The following is a 25,334-nucleotide window of genomic DNA, read 5'->3' on the forward strand; positions in this document are numbered from 1 at the left end:
CGCGAGAAGATATTTTTTTCGAAACGAGTAACGATCACGTTGTTCGAGATAAAAAGAAATAGAAATAGATAGAACAGAGAGACAGAGACAGAGACAGAGACAGACAGACAGAGAGAGAGAGAGAGAGAGAGAGAGAGAGAGAGAGAGTAAGAGAGAGAGAGACAGAGAGACAGTGATAAAGATACAAATAGAAGATCAAATTCTGATAATAAAAGCTTCCTGATACCTAGCAACCAATCCCCTGATACGTGTTTATACGTCGTGCATGATCCCGTTACCTTGTTAAGTTTTAAATCCTACCGTGTTTAGTCGACATAGAGGAATCGAGAACACGGACTAATCGATCCAAGTCACGTTATTGTCGATCTTTATCGAATATGTGTATCTATAGATAGATATTATGTATCGTATGTAATCTAAATACATACATATATATATATGTATAGGGTGTATATATTAAAGTTATTTACGTCTTTGAGATAGAACGTTGTTAAACGTGAAAGATAAGATGGTTTCGATTAGTCTCGTACTCGTTTTCACCTCTAATTTTCCCTTGACTCGTTCGTACGTAAATATTGTATAGAGATAGTAGAATAGGAAGAAGAGGAAGAGAAAGAGAAAGAGAGAGAGAGAGAGAGAGAGAGAGGGAGAGAGAGAGAGAGAGAGAGAGAGAGAGAGGAGAGAAGAAAAGAAAAAGGTGTAACAAAAATTACGTGCGAATAGAGCAAAGAGAAAGTGTACGTTTTCCTCGTCATCGTGTCGATTTGTATTGTTGTCTCTTTTCATTTCTCTCAGTGTCACAATAGATATATAATATTAATATCACACACACAAACGCACGCATACACACACGCAAACACACGCACACGCACATATATATATATATACACACGTATATACATGCGTGTGCGGGTGTGGGTGTGTGTGTAATTATACGAACAAAATATTTACGAACTAACTACCAGAGTAACCAGTATATAAGTGTAACGATAAAGAAATATATCGATAAATAGATAAATAGATAGATAGATAGATAGATAGATAGATAGATAGATAGAGATAGAGAGAGAAAGAGAGATAGAGAGATAGAGAGAGACTGTGTGTGTGTGTGAGAGAGAAAGAGAGAGAGAGAGAGAGAGATAGAGATAGATAGAGAAGAGCGATCGCGTCTCAATGATCAAATCATCGAATTTTGCTCGATCATTTTGACTTTATCCATCAACATTGAGGGATCATTTGAATTTCTAATTTTTCTTTAGCCTTCCTCTATTGTTTGCAATTTTTTGTCTGTTTTCATTCCTTCGAGCCCTTTCAGCAATCAAGCCCTTCTTATTTCCACTTATCTCTGACAAATGATAGATATTATCTCGAGCAAGTTCGATGATCAGAATAATTAGATAACCGAGACGACAAAACTCTTTCTTATCGCATTTGATCTCTCGTGTAGTTCGTGGATAGATTCGATTATGTTTGTTGATGTGTTACCTTTCGTTAACTAGCTTGTCAGTGAAGGGGTTTCGTGGCTGTCGCTTCATAATATCGCTCTCTGCCTCCTCGTAGGCTAGTGAGATGGCGGGTACCTGACGTCACATTATCAAGAAGCTCAGTAACAACGACAACATGTAAATCAAGAGAATACGTCTTTCGATGACCTTCGCGCAAGCATGCTGACCAATCTAACTGCTTTTTAACAACGCTTTTTATTCTGATTGCGCGTGACTATAATAACAATAATAATAATAAGAATAATGAGAATAAGAATATTAATATTAATAAAAATAATAATTAAAAAAAGAAAGATCTACGTGGATCTACATTAAAAAAAAATAGATAGATAGATAGAGAGTTAGAGAGAGAGAGAGAGAGATAGAGAGAAAGAGAGAGATGGCTAGAGAGAGAGAGAATGAGAGAAAGAGAGAGAGAGAGAGAGAGAGAAAAGTAAAAATAATAAAAATAATTATTAATAATAATATCGATTATTTTCTCGATAACGTCAGCATCCTTGCTCCATGTATAATATGATGAAAAGCGTAGAAGTCAACTAAAATTATTGATAACTGATAATAAATTATAAATGAATTGGAATTTGGGCTAAAGTATTTCAAAGATAATAATACCGGAGGATTTTAGTTTAGGGGATGGTTTGGTCTGTTGGATATGTCTTTAGGATTGCCACACGATGTGTACATCCAAGATATTCTATCGGGCTAGTAAAGTATAATAGTTTCGATTTTTTTTTTTTTTTATCGCGGAACGTATCGTTTCACGTGTTAGATACCTGTAAAAGAAATGGTTCAACGTTCTCGATCACGAGTATTTTTTTTTAAAAACAACGACAACCAGAAAAAAAAGAGAAAAAGAAAAGAAAAGAAGAGAGAGAAAAAAAAAGAAAATTAAGAAAAACGTTATCTCGTAAAAATCGTTTGTAAGCTAGATTGTAGATCATAATTGCAAATTTATATCGATCGATACTCGTGCTCGACGAAACGTTTATGTAACAATCGATTAAACATCTTACAATATTCTAAGTTCCGTATAATACCTAAAAGAACAAAAGAAAAAGGGAACTATGAATTATGTTCACAAGCGAAAGTAAATTTTTACTGGATGTTAAAATCGGTGCTGCTGTGATATCGGCCAACGTCTAGCATTACTGCGTCTGTACAGGAGCTCTCTTCTACCTGACAATGAGAACGTGTGAGAGAGAAAGAGAGAGAGAGAGAGAGGGAGGGAAGGTGGAAGGATGAAGAATAGGAGGGTGGGTGAAATGAATTTTGTTAGAGTGTACCCAGGATTTGCTTTACGATAATCGAAGAATAGGTATGTAGTAGTAAATAACAAAAAGCAATAATCGATTCGAAATAGAATTTCGAAAACCTCTTCGGACCTTTCGTTAACGAGGTTGTCATGATGTGGATCACGTGGCTGTCGCTTCATTATGTCGGACTCCACCTGCTCGTAAGCCAGAGATATTGCTGGTACCTGACAACGATCATATTGAAAGAAAGAGAGAAAGAGTTTTAAAGAGAGTCAGGATAAAAGATTGTCGACACGTTTCTTCGTTTGGCCTGTTTGTTGGCTGTTAGCAATCTTCAGGATGTTCTGGTCTATCAAATTGATATTTTACAAGAAGAAGGACAATGTAACGATATCGATGGGGACGGAGAAAGAAAGAAAAAAAGAAAGAGAAAGAGATACCTCGTCCCCAACGATCGAAAAGAAAAAGAGAGAGAGAAAGAAAGAAAGAAATACAAAAAAAAAAAAAAAACAAAGAGAGAGAAACGAGACAAATTTATCAGAAAAAAAAGAGCAAAAAAAAAAAAAGAAATTTGTATAGAACAATATTTTCTTTCGTTCTCTTTCTTTCTTTTTTTTTTTTCCTTTTCTTTTCACGTTATCGAAGAAAAGAACGACCGAGAAGTAAATGTCGGAATGATTCGAACTCACCATGTCGGTTCCCAGATCGATGCAGAGAATAGTGACGGTACCAAGTGGCAACGGTATGTCGCAGAGAATGAACGCCAGGAAAGGGGAGATCTCTGGTATGTTCGAGGTCAGAGTATATGCGATAGATTTTTTTAAGTTGTCGAAGATCAAGCGACCCTCCTCCACGCCCGTCACAATGGAGGCAAAGTTGTCATCGAGTAGGATCATGTCGGCTGCTTGCTTGGAGACGTCTGAACCAGCTATACCCATAGCTACACCGATATCGGCTTTCTTCAAAGCTGGTGAATCGTTTACGCCATCGCCTAAATTGATCGATCGATCACGTATGAAGAGAAAAAAAGAGAGAGAGAGAGAGAGAGAGAGAAGTAATTAATAACGATATGAAAAATGAAATTATTATCGACATATCAAGGTAACCGACGTGTGGTGACATTGACGTACCAGTTACGGCTACAATGGCGCCCATTCGTTGACAACCCTCGACGATAATGAGTTTCTGTTGTGGCGAGGTACGGGCGAACACAATTTCGGTGTGGTACCTGAGGATCTCGTCCAGTTGGTCGGAATTCAGTTCCCTGAGTGCGGTTCCATGGATAACTGCGGCCTTGGCTTCGCGAGGATTTACCTCGGATACGGGAATGTTCAGCCGCTGAGCAATGTCCTCGACGGTTTCGTTACCTGAAGAGTATAAGATAGAAAAAGAAATAAGAAGAAAAGAAAAAGAAAAAATAGAGAGAGAACAAAATAGTAGGAAATATTTTCAATCGCATACCTTCGGATATGATGCCGACGGATTTGGCAATGGCTTTGGCAGTGATCGGATGGTCACCGGTGACCATAATGACCTTGATACCAGCGGATCGGCATTTAGCGACCGCATCGGGTACCGCAGCCCTGGGCGGGTCGATCATAGACATCAGGCCCACGAAGCGGAGTCCATCGACCGCGAAGTTCGGGTCGTCGGAATTGAATTTGAAGCCGATCGGGAACTTGTCGGACGGGAGTACGAAATCGCAGAAACCAAGTACACGTTCACCGAGCCCACCGAGTTCGAGATATGCGTTGTTAAATGCTTCCTTCATTTCCTCGTCCAATACCTTTTCCTTTCCGCCGATGAAAATGGTCGAGCACCTGTCTAAGATCCTTTCTGGGGCACCCTTCATGACCAATAGATGTCTCGGATCGTTAGGATCGTCGGATTCGTGGATAGATACTTGATACTTGTTGGTAGAGTTGAACGGAATTTCGCAGACCTTTTTGTTCTTCTTCCTCATACCCATGACATCACCGTGAGCCAGTTCCATACATTTGAGTAGAGCAGCCTCGGAAGCGTCGCCATTGACCTCCCTTTGTAGGATCGGTACGTTCTCTTGACCAGGTTTAAATTCGGCACGATTGCAGAGGGTAGCGATTTTCGACAATGCCTTGAAACCAGGACTCGTACGATCGTATTGCAAGCCAGATTGATTTTCCGTGGTGTCAGCCTCGATGATCTGATTATCGAACCACATGTGAGCAACGGTCATTCTGTTTTGTGTCAGGGTACCGGTTTTGTCGGAACAGATGGTGGACGTAGAACCAAGCGTTTCTACGGCTTCGAGATTCTTAACTAGACAATTCTTCGAGGCCATCCTCTTTGCGGTTAGCGTGAGACATACGGTTACGGTTGCGAGTAATCCTTCCGGCACGTTAGCGACGATTATACCAATAAGGAAGATAACGGCGTCCAACCAATGATATCCAAGAATGAAGGCGATTAAGAAGAACGTTAATCCAAGGAACACGGCCACACCGGTGATAAGATGAATAAAATGATGGATTTCTTTAGCGATTGGCGTTTCACCTGTATCAAGACCGGATGCTAATCCAGCGATTCTACCCATGACCGTTTGATCACCGCAACAGATAACCACACCCTTGGCCGTACCCTCTACCGCATTAGTCGAGAAGAATGCTAAATTTTTCGTTTCCAATGGATTCTCGTGGGTGAACTCAGGTGACCTTGACTGTGGCTCGGATTCACCAGTTAGCGAGCTGTTGTCCACTTTAAATCCTCGTGACTCGATAATCCTAATATCCGCTGGTATACGATCTCCAAATTTCACTTCTACGACATCGCCCAATACCAAATCCTCCGCTCTAAGTGTAAGCTTCTCGCCTTCTCTTATCACCGTCGCGAATTGCGGTACCATGTTCTTGAACGATTCCATTATCTTGCTCGACTTGCTTTCCTGATAATATGAGAATATACCGGTAACTATGACGACCGCCGCTAAAACGATGCCGAGGTAAAGATTGTCGTCGTTCGGATCCTCGCTCGTCGAGGCCTGGATCGAGTATGCGATGAAACAAAGGATTGCACCGATCCATAGCAATAGGGCGAAACCACCGAATAGATTCTTGCAGAATTTTAACCATTCTGGTGTTTGCTTAGGTGGCGTTAACGCGTTCGGTCCGTCCCTTTCAAGGTTCTCCTTTGCTTTCGCGTGACTGAGGCCCTGGAATATCAAACATATTTTTTTGTTTTTTTTTTTTTTTAAGGTACGCTTAAATGTTTTTCTAAAAATTATTTGCTATGGATAAATGTTTGTAATAATGATAATGATAATAATAAATCATATGTAATGTATATATATATATATTTATTAATATAATAAATAAATAAATAAATTTTTGTAGAAATAATAAGAATAAATCATATGTAATATGTATATATATATATATAGTCATAAATAATAATAGATTAAATTAGACGATATAACAAAAGTAATAACAATGAATAATAAATAAAAATATTACATGATCGTACTCACGTTTTCAGGATGCGTCTGAAATCTTTGATAGAGTTCTTCGGGTGTGATTTTGTGGAAGTCAATGTCCAACTCTTGCTTCAAATCGTCCAAATTTTCTCCCTTCCGCATTGGCTTCTTTCGCCGCGACTATTTTGAAAAGGGATGGCCAGAGAGAGAGAGAGAGAGAGAGAGAAAGAGAGAAAGAGAGAGAGAGAGAGAGAGAGAGAGAAAGAGAGAGAAAGAAAGAGAGAGAGAGAGAGAGAGAGAGAAAAAAAAAGGAAAAAAAATAGAAAAGGAAAGGAAGAGAAAATAAAAATTACGATTAATATCGTTGCACTGATGTAGTTTTTCTTTTTTTTATTTATTTATTTTTTTTTTGTAAAGGGAGAGAGACAAAGAAAATATTTTCAATTCGTCAATTGCATTTTGCAGTTTGCAAAATTCGCAATCGATGTTAATACCGTTTTTCCCGGATTAAAAGAGTCAACGACGTTTTAATCCCGTTTAAACTTGTATAAGAAATAAGCGGAACGAAGTAACGGATCACATCCGTTCAATGTTCCCACCATCTTCCCATAAGATTTTCTAAGATAGATTAGAAAGATTCTCGAGAGTGATTATATGCAAGGAATAAGAGTATGTATGATAGAGTATATTATTAGTGTTAGTGTCAGAGTTTCGATGTTTCCCAAGTAATTAAATAATGAATGAATGAATGAATGAATGAATTAATGAATGAATTAATTAATGAATTTCGTCCCTCGTCAACCATTTTAAATCGATTACGACCATATAATAAACACTTTGTTAGAATAGACGAAGAAAAATAGAGATGTGAGATGTATATATATATATATATATATTAACACTCTAAGAAGAGATTAGAGTTATGAAAAAAAAAATATATATATATATATATATATATATATAAAGAAGAATAAATAAATGAATGAATTTATGAAAGAGAAAAGAAGAAGAAAAAGAAGAAGAGAATATTTCGAAAATTGTTAAGTCCTAGATAGCCCAAAGATTAAATAGAGTTTAGCGAGAGAAGATAGAAAGGATGAAAAATAGAAGAAGAAATAGATGATGAAGAAGTAGAAGTAGAAGTAGAAGTAGAAATAGAAGAAGAAGACCAAGATGAAAGAAACCAAGTTGCCATATTTCCCATTGAGAGTTCTCTTTTTTTTTTTTTTTTTTTTTTTAATCGAAGAAGCGGACACACACACACACACACATATATATATATATATCCCAGTAGACCGGATGCACAAATAAAGATTACGTGAAACGGAAATCCTTCCTGAATACCTTGTACATTCCATCGGCTGTTTTGTTGTCGTCGCGAATGTTGGGTAATGTGGCGACCCTGTATGAATCTGAGCGGCCATGCTGTAAAAAAATGAGTGACAACAAAATCGTGAGATGTAATACGTGTGAAAAAAAAAAGACAAGAAAAAAAAGAGAAAAAGAAAAATAAAAACAACAAAAAAAAAAAAAAGAAATAGAAAGAAAAATCAAGAAAAAAGAATTACGCGTTCCATTCTGCATGTGTTTCTCTCTGTGTATACGTGTAAGTGTAAGTGTAACGTGTAACGTGTAAGTGTAACGTGTACGTATCTATGCGTTGTTTCAATAAAAATATAAAACAATATTAAAAGAAAATTATTTCACATGTATACATGTAACTAATTTATAACAGAAAATATGATGAGTGAAATGATTTTTAATGATCCTTCCTGATGATCCTGATGATCCTGATGATCCTGACAAACGTATATCCTGCTTTTTTTCTTTATTGTTCATAGAAAATTAACATCACGAACAACAACACACGAACACATAACGTTCGTATCTTCGATGAATAGAGAAAAACCTGTGTGTGACGAACCACGTACGAATAAGAGAAGAAAAGATAGAGAAAAAAAAAAGAAGAAAAAAAATGTACTCCCTAATTTTCAAGTGCGACCTCGGTAGAGAACGCAATTCTTCTCTACGTCGACCTCGTTGAAATACATCGTGTTTGGATAACGACCATTTCCGGTTGGTCGACTCAATGGATAGACCTCCACGTCGGTATGAATGGGCCAACAATGTTCCGTAATCGTCACCTTCGTTTAACAAAGTCTCCCTTTTCTCATGGTAACCCCGTTTTCCTTCTGTTACTCCTTTATTTTCCTCCCTTCCCCTCTATTACATCCATTCCTGCTATTGGTTACAATACGACGACGTAACCACGTTGTAAAGGTTATTTCGAAAAAGCTAATTTTCAAAGACTACTTTTTTGTTCTTTTTTATTTTTTTTCATACATACATACATACATACATACATACATACATACATACATACATACATACATACATTCGAAATCGATATATTCGAATCAAAAATAAAGTGTGTATATATATATATACATATGTATATATTACTTTCACGAGTACGTAATCACGAAAAAGGAAAAAGAATAGAAATAAAAGGAAGGAAAAGAAATAAAAAAAAAGAATGAAAGAACATCGGTACATTTTTCATTTTTAATTCGAGTTGCGTCTAGGGGAAAGAGTAACGAGAGAGAGAAAGAGAGAGAGAGAGAGGAAAATATATTGCACCCTAGAATTCGCGAACGACCCTCGTCTCTAATTAAAAGTCTTTCTTGATTATTATTCGTGATATAAGAGGAAAAGAGAAGAGAAGAGGAAGAATGTGACGGGGGAGGTAATTGTGATACGAAAGAGAGAAAGAGAGAGAGAGAGAGAGGAAGAAGGTGTTACAGTTTGTCGAGGGATGTGGTTGCAGTTTGCCATATCGTTCTACAAATAGCTAGGGAAAACTTGACTGTATATAAAACATACGAGAGAAATGAATATACAATAATATATAGGTAAGATAGATGAGAAAGAGAAAGAGAGAGAGAAAGAGACAAATAGATAAATAGATAGACAAGTAGATAGATAGATAAAGATATATACATGTATCGTATATATATATACACAAATATATGTATGGTGTAATATATATATGTATAGTGTATATATATATGTACTATGTAGAAAACAAAAAGCTTTCAAATAAGAGTTAAACCCAATAGAAATTCCCTGGGAATCGAAATGCCGCAAATTCTGTCTTTATCGACCAGCTTGCGGAGAAGGTTTGCGGCAAACTAGCTGAGTCAACGCTAGAATCTACTGTGCGCACGCGATATAGGATACTTTAGATTATCCAACGGATATATTGCCGATGACGTAAGCAACGTCAAAAGCTCTGAAAAAAGAAAAGGGAGAAGGGAAAAGAGAAAAAAGGAAGAAAAAGAGAAAACAAGAAAGAAAGAAAGAAAGAAAGAAAGAAAGAAATGAGAAAGGTAAAGGAGAGATAAAGAAGAGAGCAACAGTTGAAAGAAAATAATAATAATGAAGTATAAAAGAAAATATGATATAATAATGACGAGAGGATGATGATGATGATGGAAAAAAGAAAAAAGGAAAAGAAAAAGGAGAGATAAAGGAGTAGGAAATTTATGGAAGAAAGAAAGAAATTAAATTACAAAATGCAACGACAAAGAGAAGAAGGAAGGACAAGAGAAGGAATACGAAATTAACAAATAAATAAATAAATAAATAAATAAATAAATAAATAAATAAATAAATAAATAAATAAAATGATAAGGAAAAGAGAATGAAAATGAAAATGAAGATGAAGATGAAGAGGATTAAGAAGAAGAAATTTTAAGAGCGTTAATCATTTTTTCGAGAGTCTATCTTTACTCTCGTCGTTCTTTAGTTTTCTTTCTAAGAAAAGGGTTAAACCGGGCCAACCCTTCTCATTCGTGTTACGAAAAAAAAAGAAAAGAAAAGAAAAGAAAAGAAAAGAAAAGAAAAGAAAAGAAGAAACGAGAAAGGGACGTAACATGATTTCAACTTATTCATCACGAAGGTACCATGAACTTGGCCTAGAATTTGCACGAGTAAATATATATATATATGGTACACCATATTGTATTTAGTGTTCTTTTAATGAATCAAATTCGAAATAGATCACCATCGTCGTAAAACGTTTTATGTATATGAACGTTACGATCATGTTCGTTAGTAGACGCTGTTTTATAAAAAGGATGCGAAAGGAAATTAAAAAAAAAAAAATAGAAAAAAATAGAAGAAAAAATGAGAGAGAGAGAGAGAGAGAGAGAGAGAGAGAGAAGATCGTAGGCACGTGAAAAGAAGACTCGGTTAACTAACAACGAGCAATTACTATGTCGAACGTTATGGTAGTGGAAATTCTCACGGTCTGTCAAGCAGTTAATTTTAATCGCGATGATATAAAGGAGATAAAAGCATTTTAGATCAGAGCTCTTCTCTATCTCTCTCTTGCTCTCTCTCTTGCTCTTGCTCTTTCTCTTTCTCTTTCTCTCTTTCTCTCTGTGTCTATGTTACGATATCGCACAAAGAATCTAAACGATCTCTACTCTGTCTCGGAGTATACTCTGACGTTCGATCGGAAATCTCGGAAACTCAGAGACAATCAATTAAAGTTCGCTTTAAAGATCGTGAAGATCTATCGGGAGAATGAATCCCTTGGGAAGAGACGATGATAAAGATCTATTTTGAAAGAGGGGACGTTTAATTATCTCTTCGAATGAATTTTTCCTACAAGATGAAGATCTATTACTTCGATAAAAAAATGATATAGATATAAAAAGAAAAAGAAAATTAAAAAAACTGCTATTATATATATATATATATATATATATATATATATATATATATGTATATACTTATATATAATTAAAAACAAACTATATATAAGAGATATCCATATAATAAAAGATATTTCCATATCTAAACCATTCATATAAAACATATTTCCGCAATAAAAAAATGGTTCATAAAAGATACTTCCATTCTACATTTCCACACTTACATTCCCTAAACTATATTTTACAATCACTACCATTGAATATCTTTCATAACCCCCACACACCTATCCACCTACATACCTATTCACCTATACGTAACAAAAACATGTCCGGGAATATTTTCAACGTAGGAAAAAGAAACAAAAAAAAGAAAACAAAACAAAAAAGAATAAAAAAACAAAGAGAGAGAGAAAGATAAGAAGTACGTAAAAGAAAAGAAAAAAAAAAAAGGAAAAAAATTTACAAGAAACTTACGTAGAAACGAACGTAGGCAAACAGGCAGGTAGTTAAAATACATAGGTAGGTACGTAGGTACTTAGTTAAGTAGGTAGGTAGGTAGATAGGTAGGTAGAGAGATTTGATAGGTGTGTTAGATACATTTAGTGTGTAAAACATAGGGATAGAGAAAGAGAGAGAGAGAGAGAGAGAGACAGAGACAGAGATACGAGAAACGGCGACGAAATTGCATAATCGTGCTTCCTCAATAACGACGAGCGTGCGACGATGAACGAGAGATAATAATAATAATGTCGCGGAATTGTCGTTTACATATATGAGGTGCGCGCGCGAACCCGCCATTGCGGTGACGCGTAACAAAGTTACGTTTTTACGATCGTTCCTTTAAACGAACACGAACGACCCTGTGACGTTTATCCAATCCCACACGGTGTAACCGGTTTCCGTGTCGAATTTAATGCACGTGGACAAGAAGAGAGATCCCGAGGACTTTTACTCGGTCGTCCGCGAGCATCGTGTTACGCATTACACGCCTTTACACGCATTGTCTTTGCGATTAGATACTTTGTGATCAGATATAAGAATGATCGTGAAAACTAATTTCGAAATGTTATTTATCCTTTATCCGCTTTACCACTCGCTTTTTACTTATTATTTATTTTCCTTCCTTATACTCATTTCTTGCTGATTGAATGAGATTCTTCAATCGATTTAGTTACGTTATTAATATGTTTTATGTATCGATATTATGTATAAGAAGATTTATTTTTAATGTATTATATATTAATATGTATGGGTATCATTACGATTTTATATGTGTGTTATGTTATTTATGTTTGTTTATTTGAATTATTATTAATGAATAAAATTGAAGATGTATTAATAAGTATTCAGTTTAATAGGTGTTTCATATGTTTTAATATATTAATATATTTTAATATTCTATAAGTTTAATATATAAAAGCCAGTAGTATGATTGTGATATATATATATATATATATAGATGTGTGTGTGTGTGTGTGTATGGATATGTATATGAAAATGTCGAATTTCTAATTGTATTTACAACTTTATCAACAAATGACTCAAACGAGCGTTTAAAAGTTCCATGTTTTTATTTCTTATCTTTTTTTTTTTTCATATTGCCTTTATAAAGTTTGTAGAATTTTTAGTTAACTGCCTTATTAGTTTCTTTTAATATTCTTTTCTTTCCTTTTCATTTTTACATCTAATATTTTGCAGAAAATTCAATTATAACGATGTCGATCGTGATATAGGCCCGTACAAATGAATCACTAATTAAAGTTTAGCAATACGTTTTATTGATCGATATCGTTAAAAGTAAGCGAACTCTTGCAACAATATCTCGTACGAGAAAATTTCCCTAAGAATAATATTTAACAAACAAGGAAAACTCTATAGAAAATTTTGACAAATGTCAATGAAATAAAAACCTATAAAAACGATCATCTGACAGACAAGAAAACTTTTCCAACGGAGGGAAGAATACTTCCATTCTTTTCTTTTTTTTTTTTTTTTGTTAGAATAATGACGGCAAAAAATGATACGATCGAAGATGCCACGACTGTGCCACGATTTCTTTGATATTTAAAAAAAGAAAGAAAAAAAAAGAGAATCAACAAAAAAAGAAATAAAAAGATTACATATGTCTATTCGATTCAAAAAGAAATTCGACATTTTATATTATATGACATAATAAATACATACATAAATACATACATATATATATATAATATATAATACATATGATAAAAAATATATAAATAATATATAATATATATACATATATATATATACACACATATATTATACTTTATTTATATAAATTCCATATATACACACATACATACACAAAATATATATTTACCTATCTAGATACAAGAGTAGTTACAAGTATCTCGAATGGTCTCCCGAGAAATCACAACGTTCGTACGTACCATATACACCCACAAAGATACAAAACCACACACACACACAAATATACACACGTTAGTAGATATAGTAGAAGAGAATAATAATGACGGTGGTGTACGTAGAGATTAGATGAAGAGAAGAGAAGAGAGAGAGAGAGAGAGAGAAAAACAGAGAAAGAGAGAGACAGAGAGAAACATACAGAGAGAGAGAGAGAGAGAGAAATCCGCGAGCGGAAGTGGTCGGAGTGTGACCGGGGGCGACGCAACTGGCCGCAGGAAAGCGGCCACGATAAAATCGCGTCCCGAAGCACGGTATACGTGGCTGCTGATACGTTATTGCGGCGACTCGTAACTCACGAGTGAATTGACCTTAAGAGCTTGCCTGGTCGCGACCGTGCCACTGAATACGAACCTCTTCGAACGATTAACTCACTCACTCACTCACTCACTCATTCTCTCACTCACTCTCTTTCTTTCTTTCTCTTTCTATCTATCTCTATTTATCTATCTATCTATCTATCTATCTATCTATCTATCTATTTATCTATCTATCTGTCTGTCTATATCTGTCTCCGTCTGAATGTATATTCTTCATATATAATCTTCTTCTTCTTTTTCTTCGTTTTGATTTTGAAATCCTTCTTCAATCCTTTATCTCACGTTTCTTCGTTTTGTTATCTCTCTCTTTTTTTTTTTGACTTACTTTGACTAACTACGTTTTCTTCGATTTATTATATAATCTTGAAATCCGATTTTGATTTTAATATTGGTGTTTATATAGGATGGTAATGTCAAGAGATATTGCGGTGATCGTAATCGTAATTGGGATATAGCGATTGATTATGGATTGTGAAAGAAGTGAAAGCTTTTGAAAGTTTGAAGAAGAAAAAAAGGTGAGAATTATATGTATGTATATGTATGTAGGTGGAATAAGGTAAGGTAAATGTTAACGGTACAATATGTGAAAGACTTAGAACTCGTTAGACTCTTGAGAAAAAGATAGTGTAAACGCTGCTCGAAGATCATCGAAGAAAAAGGGTCGGTGGTATCATCTTCTTCGAGATCGTTAACGTAAGAAAAAGAGTGAGAAAGAGAGAAAGAAAGAGAGAAAGAGAGAGAGAGAGAGAGAGGGACAGACTTAAAGGGATAGGGAAGAAGGGTCGTTCAACCGAGTGTTCTCGATTCGAGTATACGCGTTCATTTTCTCTCTCTCTCTCTCTCTCTCTCTCTCTCTCTCTCTCTCTCTCTCTTTCTTTCTTGTTTAGATATTTACGCGAGGAATTTCCCTTTGCGGTTATATTGTGATTATCGTGACGTCAAGATACATTCCATTCATATAAAAAGAGAGAGAGAGAGAGAGACTGTGGCAACTACTGCTTATATCTCTCGATAGAGAAAAACAACTATTATCTTGATTCGAATCTATACATGAATGTAATGATTTATAACGATCGTACTTCATATATATATTTTTATATATATATATATATATATATAATGTATATATAATTATAGAAATATATATATTTTTTCTGTAATTTATATTTGTGTGTATTATTGTATATACGATTTATATATATATAGATATATAATATAATTGTATAGATATTATTTGTATATGTGCAATTTATATGTACATATACTATAATTTATATATATACATATGTTAAACTTAACAAAGTTTAATAATTTAACTTACCCTCCCGATGAATCGAATTAAAAATTTTAGAAACTTCATTCGAGTTATAGGAATAAGAGCAAAAAAGTTTATCAATTATTTCTCCAAGAAGATTTTTATCGATTCATTTAATTAATGAATTAATTTCTTTTATCTCATTTTTCCTTTTCTGAACAGACGATTAAATTTGACGACAGCACGAGGAACGATTCGCGGAGACGCGTATTAAAAAATTGATCATAGCAATAAGAAAATCGACGGACATGATTATCAATGATTTTGTTATGTAACAAGACATTTTTTGCTTTTTTCGTTTTCTTTTATTTTTTCATTTAACGTGTTCACGAATATAAAGAAAGGAAGGACTTAATCAACGATGACAAAATCATTCGTTCGTAACCCGTTTATCGTGGTTTACGATAAACGAATCATTTCCTTAAAATATCGTCGTTCATTGATCGACTACATCGTATAGAAACAGAGAGAGATAGATTGATAGATAGATAGATAGATAGAAAGAGAGAGAGAGAGAGAGAGAGAATAATTAAAATTAATTATTATTGGTTCGTATATCAAAGATATTGATTAAATTTTTCTTAAATCCCGATATTGACAGATTGTTAATCGAAATTGTATATATATATATACATAAATACATACACACATATATATATATAATATATATAACATAATAATCACACGAATTTTTATCAATTAAAATTTTCATCCTCCGTTCGTTCGTTTGTTCGTTCATTTCTATTAAATTAATATAAACATACACACACACATTTTCAGAAATATATAGATATAGTAAAATCTCATTAAAATTCTCCCGAAGATATATTAGAAATTTTCGTTGCTTTATAGATACGACAAACGCGAAGTTTAATCGAGTTGCGTAACTATCTTCGGCTTCGGGGACCCTTATGCAAGAGTTAGAGCGTCGAAATGGGAGTGAGAGGGAGAAAAGAGGGAGAGAGAGAGAGAGAGAGAGAGAGAGAGAGAGAGAGAGAGAGAGAGAGAGAGAGAGAGAGAGAGAGAGAGATAAAGAGAAGCAGACAGAGACGGATAGAGAGGGTTGGAGAATAAAGGACAGCTAGGTTCATAAAGGGGAAAGGGTTGTAACGAACCATCCAACGAATTATAAGCGAAGTCGCACTCGGCTTAATCCAATTCGGGACTCGGCCTTTCCCCACAGAAACGTATCTATCACTCGTAAATAAAAAAAAAGAAAAGAAAAAAAATATATTTAAATCGTTCAAACCCATTGCATTTACAACATCGTAACTCATTTTAATATCGCACGTGTAAATAATTCGATTCTATTTGATCTTATTAAAATTATAATCAAGAGAGAGAGAAAAAAAAAGAAGAAGTTATCATATAAGATCTATTGATTGTAATTTATTTAACCTAATGCAACGAAAACTAATCAAATTATACGAGGATCACGTTCCATTTTTTTTTTTTTCGTATCTTTATCAAGATCGAGTGGATCATTAGGATCTTCTTCGTTTAAATAATCGATGATACACATATATATATATATATTTTTTTTTTAGGTCAGGTTACTCGTTATTCGTAATACTGTTTTTTAATCATGTTAATTTACATATATAGATAAAATAGAATACATATATACGTTTTCATACATATGTAGAACATATTTACGATCTTCGCGTGCTACGAACACATATCTCCTTTCTTGAAAACCCCTCACCCCATTATTCTATCAACTCAGACGCTACCCCAATTCAAATGCAACCCAATCTAATCCAACCTACCACCCTTTGAATCCACTCCTCGGTATATATACTTCGTACGAACTTTCTGTTCGTGCCCTGTATCGAAGTTGATTTAAAGCTTCTATCCATTCTTGAAAAACTACTTGGGGGTTCGTTTAAATCGATGCTACCGTATATATGCTACCGTACCATGATCGAACTAAATTTTTCTTTCTTTCTTTTTTCCTTTCTTTCTTATATAAACACGTACATACGAAATGTTTTAAAAATAAATCGTCGAATATTTAAAACACATACAAAGTGTTTTACAAATAAATCGTCTAATACGTTCTTTAAATATGCTGAGACAAACAAAAAATAGAACTAATCGTACTAATAAAACATGGCTATTTTCAAACATTTTTTTTTTTTCCTTTTTTTTTTTTTTCATTTAGATCGAATCCTAATTACGGGGATTAATTACGAAATCAATTTACACGAATTTCTTTACAAATTAAACGTTACGACGATATAAAGAGCAATTCGTGAAAATTTGTTCATAAATAGAAAGAACATGTCTGTAACTTCACAAAAAACAAAAAAAAGAAAGAAAGAAAGAAAGAAAGAAAGGAAAAGAAAAAGCTTTTCAAAGCCAACGCGTTTATATCATCCTCGTTTCTTTATTACTCCTTTCTTTTTTTTTTCAATCCTTACCAAACTAGTAAAATATCCACTACACGAGTTTCTCTATAATTCAAACATTGCGACATTGATATAAAACGTTCGTAAAAGTTTCTACGTGAATAAAAACAAAACAAAAAAAAACAAAAAAAAAGAAAACACATGTCTGCAACCGAACCAACAAAAAACGAAGAAGAAGAAACAACTTTTGAAAAGCAACGTTTATCTCATCCTCATTTCTTCTCTTTCTTCAATCCTTACAAATGAAATATCCTCTTAAAATTTGACTTCATCATCATTTTGAAAACATCCTATATATAAACTCTCTCTTCTGTAATATATAATATATAGTTATCTCTCTCCCGTGCTTTTCCGCATTACGCCTTCTATTTCTATGTCTCTTTCCGAACCGTCGCGGGTCGATGATGAAGGAACCTCGATCCTAAAAGCGCATGCGTCGATGCTACGGTCTCTCCTAACACCACAACCCTACTACTACCAACTCTCAACCCTCAACCCTCAACCCCCAACTCCCAATCCCCCCCCAACCTATCCCCTCAGCAACCGTTGTGCACCATCATGGATCAATACCCAACCAGGGCACCCTATTACGCTTGTCCTCGTATACTGCGGCTGAGCTCCATCGTACCACCTACGAAATACGAGCTATTCACAGGTATTTATTTCCATCGTGATTTCTTATCACTCTAACTCCTTACCTTACGATCCAACCTCAACCCTTAACCTCCATCCTTATCTCAATCACCTATTCCGTCTTCTAAAATATTTAATCTATCTATATTTTCAATTTTTCCTTTCCTCTTTTTTTTTTTTATAGTTCCTTTTCTTCTTCGAGATTTATATATCGAGGAAGAACGTCTACTATTGTTATTTTCATCCTCGTCGTTGTATAATTTATTTATTATTAAAGAATGATCTTCGATCTATTTGAATCTTTCTTTTCTTTTCTTTTCTTTTCTTTTCTTTTTTTTTCTTTTCTTATCATCGTTGTATGAATGAATCGTAACGAAGTGAGTAATGTAAAGAATTATTATATAGAACGATTTAGTATTGTTGATAAGATCGAGTTGTAGAAGAGAAATTAAAAATATATACATAATGTATAGACTCGTTCTAGGTTGTCTAAGTTAATCGAGTTATAGGGAAGTAAAGAAAAGAAATGAATCAAAAAATTAATGTGGAGTATAACAAAAAAAAAAATATAACGACTTGTAGGATCTTAAAAAAGGTATATCGAGTTTATTCAAAACGTCGAATGAGATTTTATCAGCAACTGTCTTACTACATTTTCATTTCTCGATTCAAATTAGAGACGAAAACGAAGAGATGGAAGGGTAAAAGAGAGAAAGAGAAAGAGAGGTTTCAGAGACAGGCCACGGAACAACTAGCTGGCAACGACACCGAATCGCTGGACCCATTAATAGAAGGGATGAAAAGACGGAGGGTGAAAATATATATACATATATACTCCGTTATGATCCTAATACTTCACCCTTTCTCGACGTTACTCTCAATACTTCATCCTTGTTTAATATACCAGATGTAGAATTTAACATAATGAATTCTACATCTTCTACGAAGGTAAGTAACACTTAAAATATCGTGATTACATTATCACGATAAAGATGGTATGAACCTACGTGTGTATATGTGTATGTGTTGTTAAAGATTATGGAAACTAAATTTCAACGTTGTTACTAAAGTATTTTATTGAAATTCTTTTCTAGAATCGTTCAACTTTTTCTCTTATTTTCTTTTCTTTTTTTTTTTTAAATTTGTTTGTTCAATAGTAAATCGTTTCGTCGATGGTAAATTGTAATCGTACTACAAAATGATGATAGTAATAAAGTCTGTTGAATTATTTCGATCGATCAAGCTAAACTATTCGACGATTAAGTTCGAACCGATTCAACTCACCCTTCACCCTCTTCTCTCTCTCTCTCTCTCTCTCTCTCTCTTCGTCCTTCCATTAAATTCGACGTGAAAACCAGAACTAACAGAGCTATTATTCGAGAATCGTTCACGGAGAATAATCGAGTATTCAGCCTTTACAGAAATCGAATTGCTCGTAGGAAAGTCGAGATTGCCTTGGAAACGTTCCATCGAATCTTTTCTTCTCTCTCTTTTCTTTTTTTCAATATTTTTTCTATGTCTTCCGACCATCACCGAATCCTCAAAAAGTAGAAGACACTTCTTGAAAAAAGATAATATTTAATCATCAATATACAAAACATCGAGTAATATCGTTCATCAGCGAATGAAGATAACAAAAAGTCGTAGAAATGAATTAGAACTGTGATTTTGATTTTTCTTCGGCTATGTTAATCGATTTTACGGTGTATTTACCAAAGAAGAAGAAGAAAAAGAAGAAGAAATAGAAATAGAAGTGGTAAAAGAAGAAGAAGAAGAAGAAGAAGAAGAAGACGTTAATTAATTAATTGTCATACGTTTACGATTAGGGATTCTTCGAAGTACAAATTTCTTCTGGCGAATTGAAAGATCGAATGTAAGAAACATCCGGGTAGATAGATATATAGGCAACGACCGATCGAATAATGTCTCTTCCGTAAGCAGAGAAAGAGATTCAGAACGTGTGTAAGAGAGAAAGAGAGAGAGAGAGAGAGAGAGAGAGAGAGAAAGAAAATGTATTATGGATAAAAGAGAGAACGTTTGTTGGCCTTGTACGCACCCTCACGCGTTACTCACTCTCGTAAAAGAGAGATAGATACATAGATAGATAGATAGATAGATAGTTAGATAGATAGATAGTTAGATAGATAAAGAGAGAGAGAAAGAGAGAGAAAGAGAGACCTGTGACGTCAGGCGTGCGTCGCCACAGGACGTTTTACGAATTGGGTCAAGAGGGAGAGATTGGCCGTTTAACTTGAGAGTGCCTACGTGCTGCTACATGAACACACCGATAGAGATCCGTACATCCAACTACAACGTGCTTCCTATTGCTTATATATAATTTAGCTTCTGCTAAATTCTTTTAGTAATCAGTCTTATCTTTCCTTTTTTCTTTTCTTTCTTCCTTTTTCTTCTTCTTTTTTTGTTTTCTTTTTCTTTTTTTTTTTTTTGAGATAAATAAAAAGAAAAGAAAAAGAAGCGAGCGAAAAAAATAAAAAAAGAAAGAAGGAGAAGAGAAATAGTAACAAGGTCGCAAGTAAAAAATGAAACGAGTAATTAAATAATTAAAGAAATAAATAATTGTTATAGTCGTCCACGTAATGGAGGACTTATAAAGAAGGTCTTCTATTATGACGATGTACGATATAATATATTTATATATATATTTCTATATTGAACATATTCGTGGATATGTAATTCAAATAAATGGATGGTAGATAAGCCAATAAAATAAAGTTTACGTTGGTATTCCGTGCCAGGTGTGTGGAAGTACGAATCGATCGAAATCATTTCTTGAGGAAGAGGAAGCTTTTACAACGTGTGCACAAGTGGTAAACTCGGCCAAAAGCTTATACATACATATATATATACATAATATATATATATGTGTGTGTGTATATATGGGTATGTGTATACAGACGATGTATAGAGAGAAAAAGAGAGAGAGAGAGAGAGAAAGAAACGAACACACGTATACACATTTGCATTAATATGAATGTTGACGATTCCGTATGTGTGTTTTGTTGATTCTATGCTGATGGACACGTAGGAAATACGCGGGTCGAGGTTCCGCGATTAAAATTGGACTTTCGTCTATTTTCGTCTGATCGTCCCTGAAAGTCTTCGAGACACTGTGCGTATTTGTGTCACAGCCCGACTTACTTCGACAAGAATGAGAGAGAGAGAGCGAGAGAGAAAGAGAGAGAAAGAGAGAGAGAGAGAAAGAGAGAGAGAGAGAGATGTATATATATATAGAAAGACAGACAGACAAGCAGATAACGTGGGAGAGAAAAAGAGATAGTAAATTCTCCTTCGGAACTTGGGCCAATAAGAGCATCACTACTCTCGTTTGATACGACCCGTCGTCTACTCGGTCTCTTCTCCCTCTCTCCTCTTCTCTCTCCTCTTTTCTCCTCTTCTCTCCTCTCCACCCCTCTCCTTTCTCACCTACCTGCGTCTATCCCACCCTCACGTTCGCCAACATCCCCCACTACCATGTTGAACGAACCAGACGCAGCTCGGTTATCGACTCGTTCGTTCAAATCAATGGTATGTTATATCGTCGATCGGTGTAAAATTTCTTTATTTTGTATGTATATATGTATGTATGTATGTATCTATCGATGTATATAAATTTATATATTTTGTATATATATGTATGTAAATTGAATTAATAAAAATTTATATATATATGTGTGTGTATAAATTTATTATATATGTTTATTATATATTATATATATTAATAAAAATGTTATTATATATGTATGTATATAAATTTTTATTAATCATGAAATATATCAATAAAAATTTGTAGAGAATTAAATTACTACAAAAAAAAGAAAGGAATAATAATGATAATCTTTACTAATTCGAAGAAAGTTTCCTTTTTATATTTGCTAAGGTATATATAATTAAATGAATTCGATGAGGAAAGAGAGAGGACCTTAGTCTCGAGAATTAATCAATTAAAAACTTACGAACGAACGAACCAACGAACGAACGAACGAACGAACGAACGAACGAATGAACGAACGAATGAACCAGAGAACGAACATGAATTAATTCAATGAACCTTAACCTTTAAATTGATCCGCATCCTTGAGCATTGATATTAATTAACACGAAGATTAACGAAATGTTTTCTTACCTTTCCTAGGTAATTTAAGAACGTTTAATAATTCGATTTAAAGTTTGACGATTTTTGATATATATATAAAAAATAAATAAATAAATGAATGAATAAATAGATAAATAAATAAATAAATAAATAAATAAATAAATAAATAAAACAAATAAATGATCGAACGGATATGTCCATTTGCGTGTACAAGAAAACGTGCGAAAATCATTATTTTGACTTGACTTGAGTTGACTTGATTGATACGAGACATTTAATGTTCTAACACGTTTGAAGAAACGTGACCGACAATAACTATACTCGATATCGACGTTTTCTAATCCTAAAGTAAATAATACACAAGCGTTTCATAAATATTTTTAAAGCAAAATACTTTTACAGAGAGATTCTTTAAGGCTCGTTTATCTTCATCGCTTATCCGAATTTTTGTTTTTCCCTACTTTTCTATAAAATCATTAATATCTAATTACTTATCTCACAGAGAATACGAAGATTCGATGATGCATTTTTTTTTATCGAATTAAAAATAACGTTAACTCATAAACAATAATATCTCGTATCGTATCGTTTAATATCATTATCGCATTACGTATATTTGTAAAAGTCTATTTTTTATTTTAATATATAACACTTACAATATTATATCAATATTAATTATAACGTAAGTTGGAAAAGTTATAATATAATAATACGCTTTCTCAACCATCGCAACAAAAAAGAAAAAGTAAAAAAAAAAGAAGAAGAAGAAAGAGAGGGGTGAACGACCTTAACGTAATGCTTAACCGTATTAAAAGAAAAGTAAACAAGACGCTTCGAGTTAGAAGACCGAGAAATGCTTTAAGCGGAAGTCTTTCAAAGAGTGGGGGTGGAAATGGAGATAGAGAGAGAGAGAGAGAGAGAGAGAGAGAGAGAGAGAGAGAGAGAGAGAGAAAGAGAAGCAACGATTAAACATATCGAAGAATCTATGAACGTTAAGATTCATACGGATGATCTTCGATCCGTTTGATCGTAGATCAAAGAAACGATTTTATGATTTCACGAAAGAAAATTTTACGAACGAAGATGAAGAAGGAGGAGAAAAAAGAAGAAAGAGAGAGAGAGAGAGAGAGAGAGATAGATAGATAGAAAAGGGGTTAACGTATTTGATAAAAAATAAAAAATAAAACAAAAATCAAGAAGAAAAGAATGACGAAGAGTTACATCGATACGAATGAAATTTTCATTACCTATCGATTGAACTGTTACACCATTTTGAAAAGAAATTATTATAGTTGTTGTAATCGTCGTTGTAGAAGAGAAAGAGGGCCATAAAACTCGTGCCGATTTCAACGCTTATCGATCATTTCTAAGAAAAGAAAGTCGACGAGGGATATAGAGGCCGCGGCGGAAATAGAAATTTTCTCTCTCTGTCTTTCTATCTTTCTGTCTCTGTCTATCATTGTCGTTCATGCAGAATAAATGAGAAGAAAGGCGGGAGAATTTGAAATAAACAGACTGTGGAAAGAAAAAGAAGATAAATGAAAATAAAAAGAAAGGAAGAAAAAAAATAGGAAAGAGTGAGTGGCTAGGTAAGAGAGAGAGAGAGAGAGAGATAGAAGCTTCGACGACATTAATTCTTTCTCTTTCTCTTTCTCTCTCTCTCTCTCTCTCTTTCTTTTTTTCTTTTTCTCTAGAAAAATGATCGATTTTACTTAAACGAGGACACGGAAAGCTTTCGTGCCCGCACGAAAGTAACCACGTTCTGGATAATCTCTCTTTTTCTTTTTCTTTTTCTTTCTAGGAAAATAAAAATTATTATCGAATATCGTTCGGTTATTAATAAACGATTTGCGAGATGAAAGTAAGATAAAATAAAAACTTCATTGGGAAATCGATCGTAAAAGTAACATCGGTTTCGGTAAAAAAAAAAAAAAAATGTTAATCGAGACTGTATCTCTATTATATCATTCGAAATTATCATCAACGATCATTCGTTTTTCGAAGAAGAATTTCAAAGAATTCAATCAAAAGAATTATTCGATAAGATTATTAATTGACAAGCTTTCCACCTTTTCCTTTCTGTTTCTTTTTCAAATCCTCGACGAACGTAAGAAAAAGAAACTGATTTAAAGGGTAAAGTAGAACGGACGATGCAGGAAAATAAGATTAAAAAAGGGGAATAAAAATAAGGGATGAAATATAAGAATAGAAATACATACACAAATACATACATACATACATACGTACACACATATGTATATCTACTAATATGTGTAATATATCGAAGAGTACGAATATACAATTGGCCTCGACGTTATCGTACCAATCGAAATGTCAGATGAATTATAAATAAGTTAGGATCGATAGGCGCCCCAGAAGCCAGCAAGTCGCCATGGGCGCCACCTAGTCTCTGGCCCTTCCACCTACGATCGTTGTCGTTGTCGTAGTCTCTCTCTCTCTTTCTCTCATATATATATATATATATATATATATATATATATATATATCTTTCTCTTTCTCCTACTTGTGTTAGTACCAGCAACCCTAGTCACGGAACGAAGAGAAGAGAAAGAGAGAGAGAGAGAGAGACCAACGACGTAAAACACACCCTGAACACACACCCCTTCTTCCACCCTCCCTCTCATCGTTTTCCCCTCTTTCTCCTACGTCACTATCTCGTGTTCCTGATATTACCCTCTAAGTAAGAGAAAAAGAGAGCTTAACTCGTCCACGTCCTCGTCCTCGTCCTCGTCCTCTTTCTCTTTCTCTTTTTCCTAACATACACCGACAACACTTCGTCACGTTCACCGATATGATAATTCGCTCGAGAAAAAGGAAAAAAAAAAGATAAAAAGAAATAAAATGAAAAATGAAAAAGAAAATAGAAACGTCCTCTTCCCTTTCGTTTCTCTTTATTTTCTTGTATCATTCGAAAAAGAAAGAAAAGAAAAGAAAAAAGAAATAATTATCCGTTCGACAAACGAAGAGATATATTCTACGATGTAAATGCATTACTTATATATGTATTTAGTTTCGTCTAGAGTCTGCTAACGAAACTTGAAATTATCAAGTTGAAGGTGATCGCTTTAACGCGAACTCTCTTACAAAGTCTTTAGCAAATAATTCAAGAATCGTTACGTGAAAAACCTGTTTGGAAGATAACGCG

The 25,334-nt window shown here is 34.1% G+C and overlaps 1 protein-coding gene across 27 annotated transcripts in view; it reads right to left on the reverse strand.

Annotated features, from left to right (window-relative positions):
- Positions 1 to 25,334, reverse strand: part of LOC127070722 (sodium/potassium-transporting ATPase subunit alpha) — a 94,712-nt gene that overhangs the window by 23,893 nt on the left and 45,485 nt on the right. For 22 of the 27 annotated variants that reach the window (XM_051009050.1, XM_051009054.1, XM_051009052.1 and 19 more), the window contains exons 2-7: positions 7,551 to 7,631; positions 6,261 to 6,386; positions 4,220 to 5,945; positions 3,889 to 4,125; positions 3,448 to 3,749; positions 1,486 to 1,580 (exon numbers count right to left, since the gene is read on the reverse strand). In XM_051009050.1, the coding sequence (XP_050865007.1) occupies positions 1,486 to 1,580; positions 3,448 to 3,749; positions 3,889 to 4,125; positions 4,220 to 5,945; positions 6,261 to 6,386; positions 7,551 to 7,631 (2,567 nt within the window). Of the gene's footprint in view, positions 1 to 1,485; positions 1,581 to 2,887; positions 2,983 to 3,447; positions 3,750 to 3,888; positions 4,126 to 4,219; positions 5,946 to 6,260; positions 6,387 to 7,550; positions 7,632 to 25,334 lie in introns of all 27 variants that reach the window. The other 5 variants (XM_051009031.1, XM_051009059.1, XM_051009057.1 and 2 more) reach the window with 3 other exon arrangements.

The sequence above is a fragment of the Vespula vulgaris genome, chromosome 19 (genome assembly GCF_905475345.1).
Source record: "Vespula vulgaris chromosome 19, iyVesVulg1.1, whole genome shotgun sequence".
NCBI lineage: Eukaryota > Metazoa > Arthropoda > Insecta > Hymenoptera > Vespidae > Vespula > Vespula vulgaris.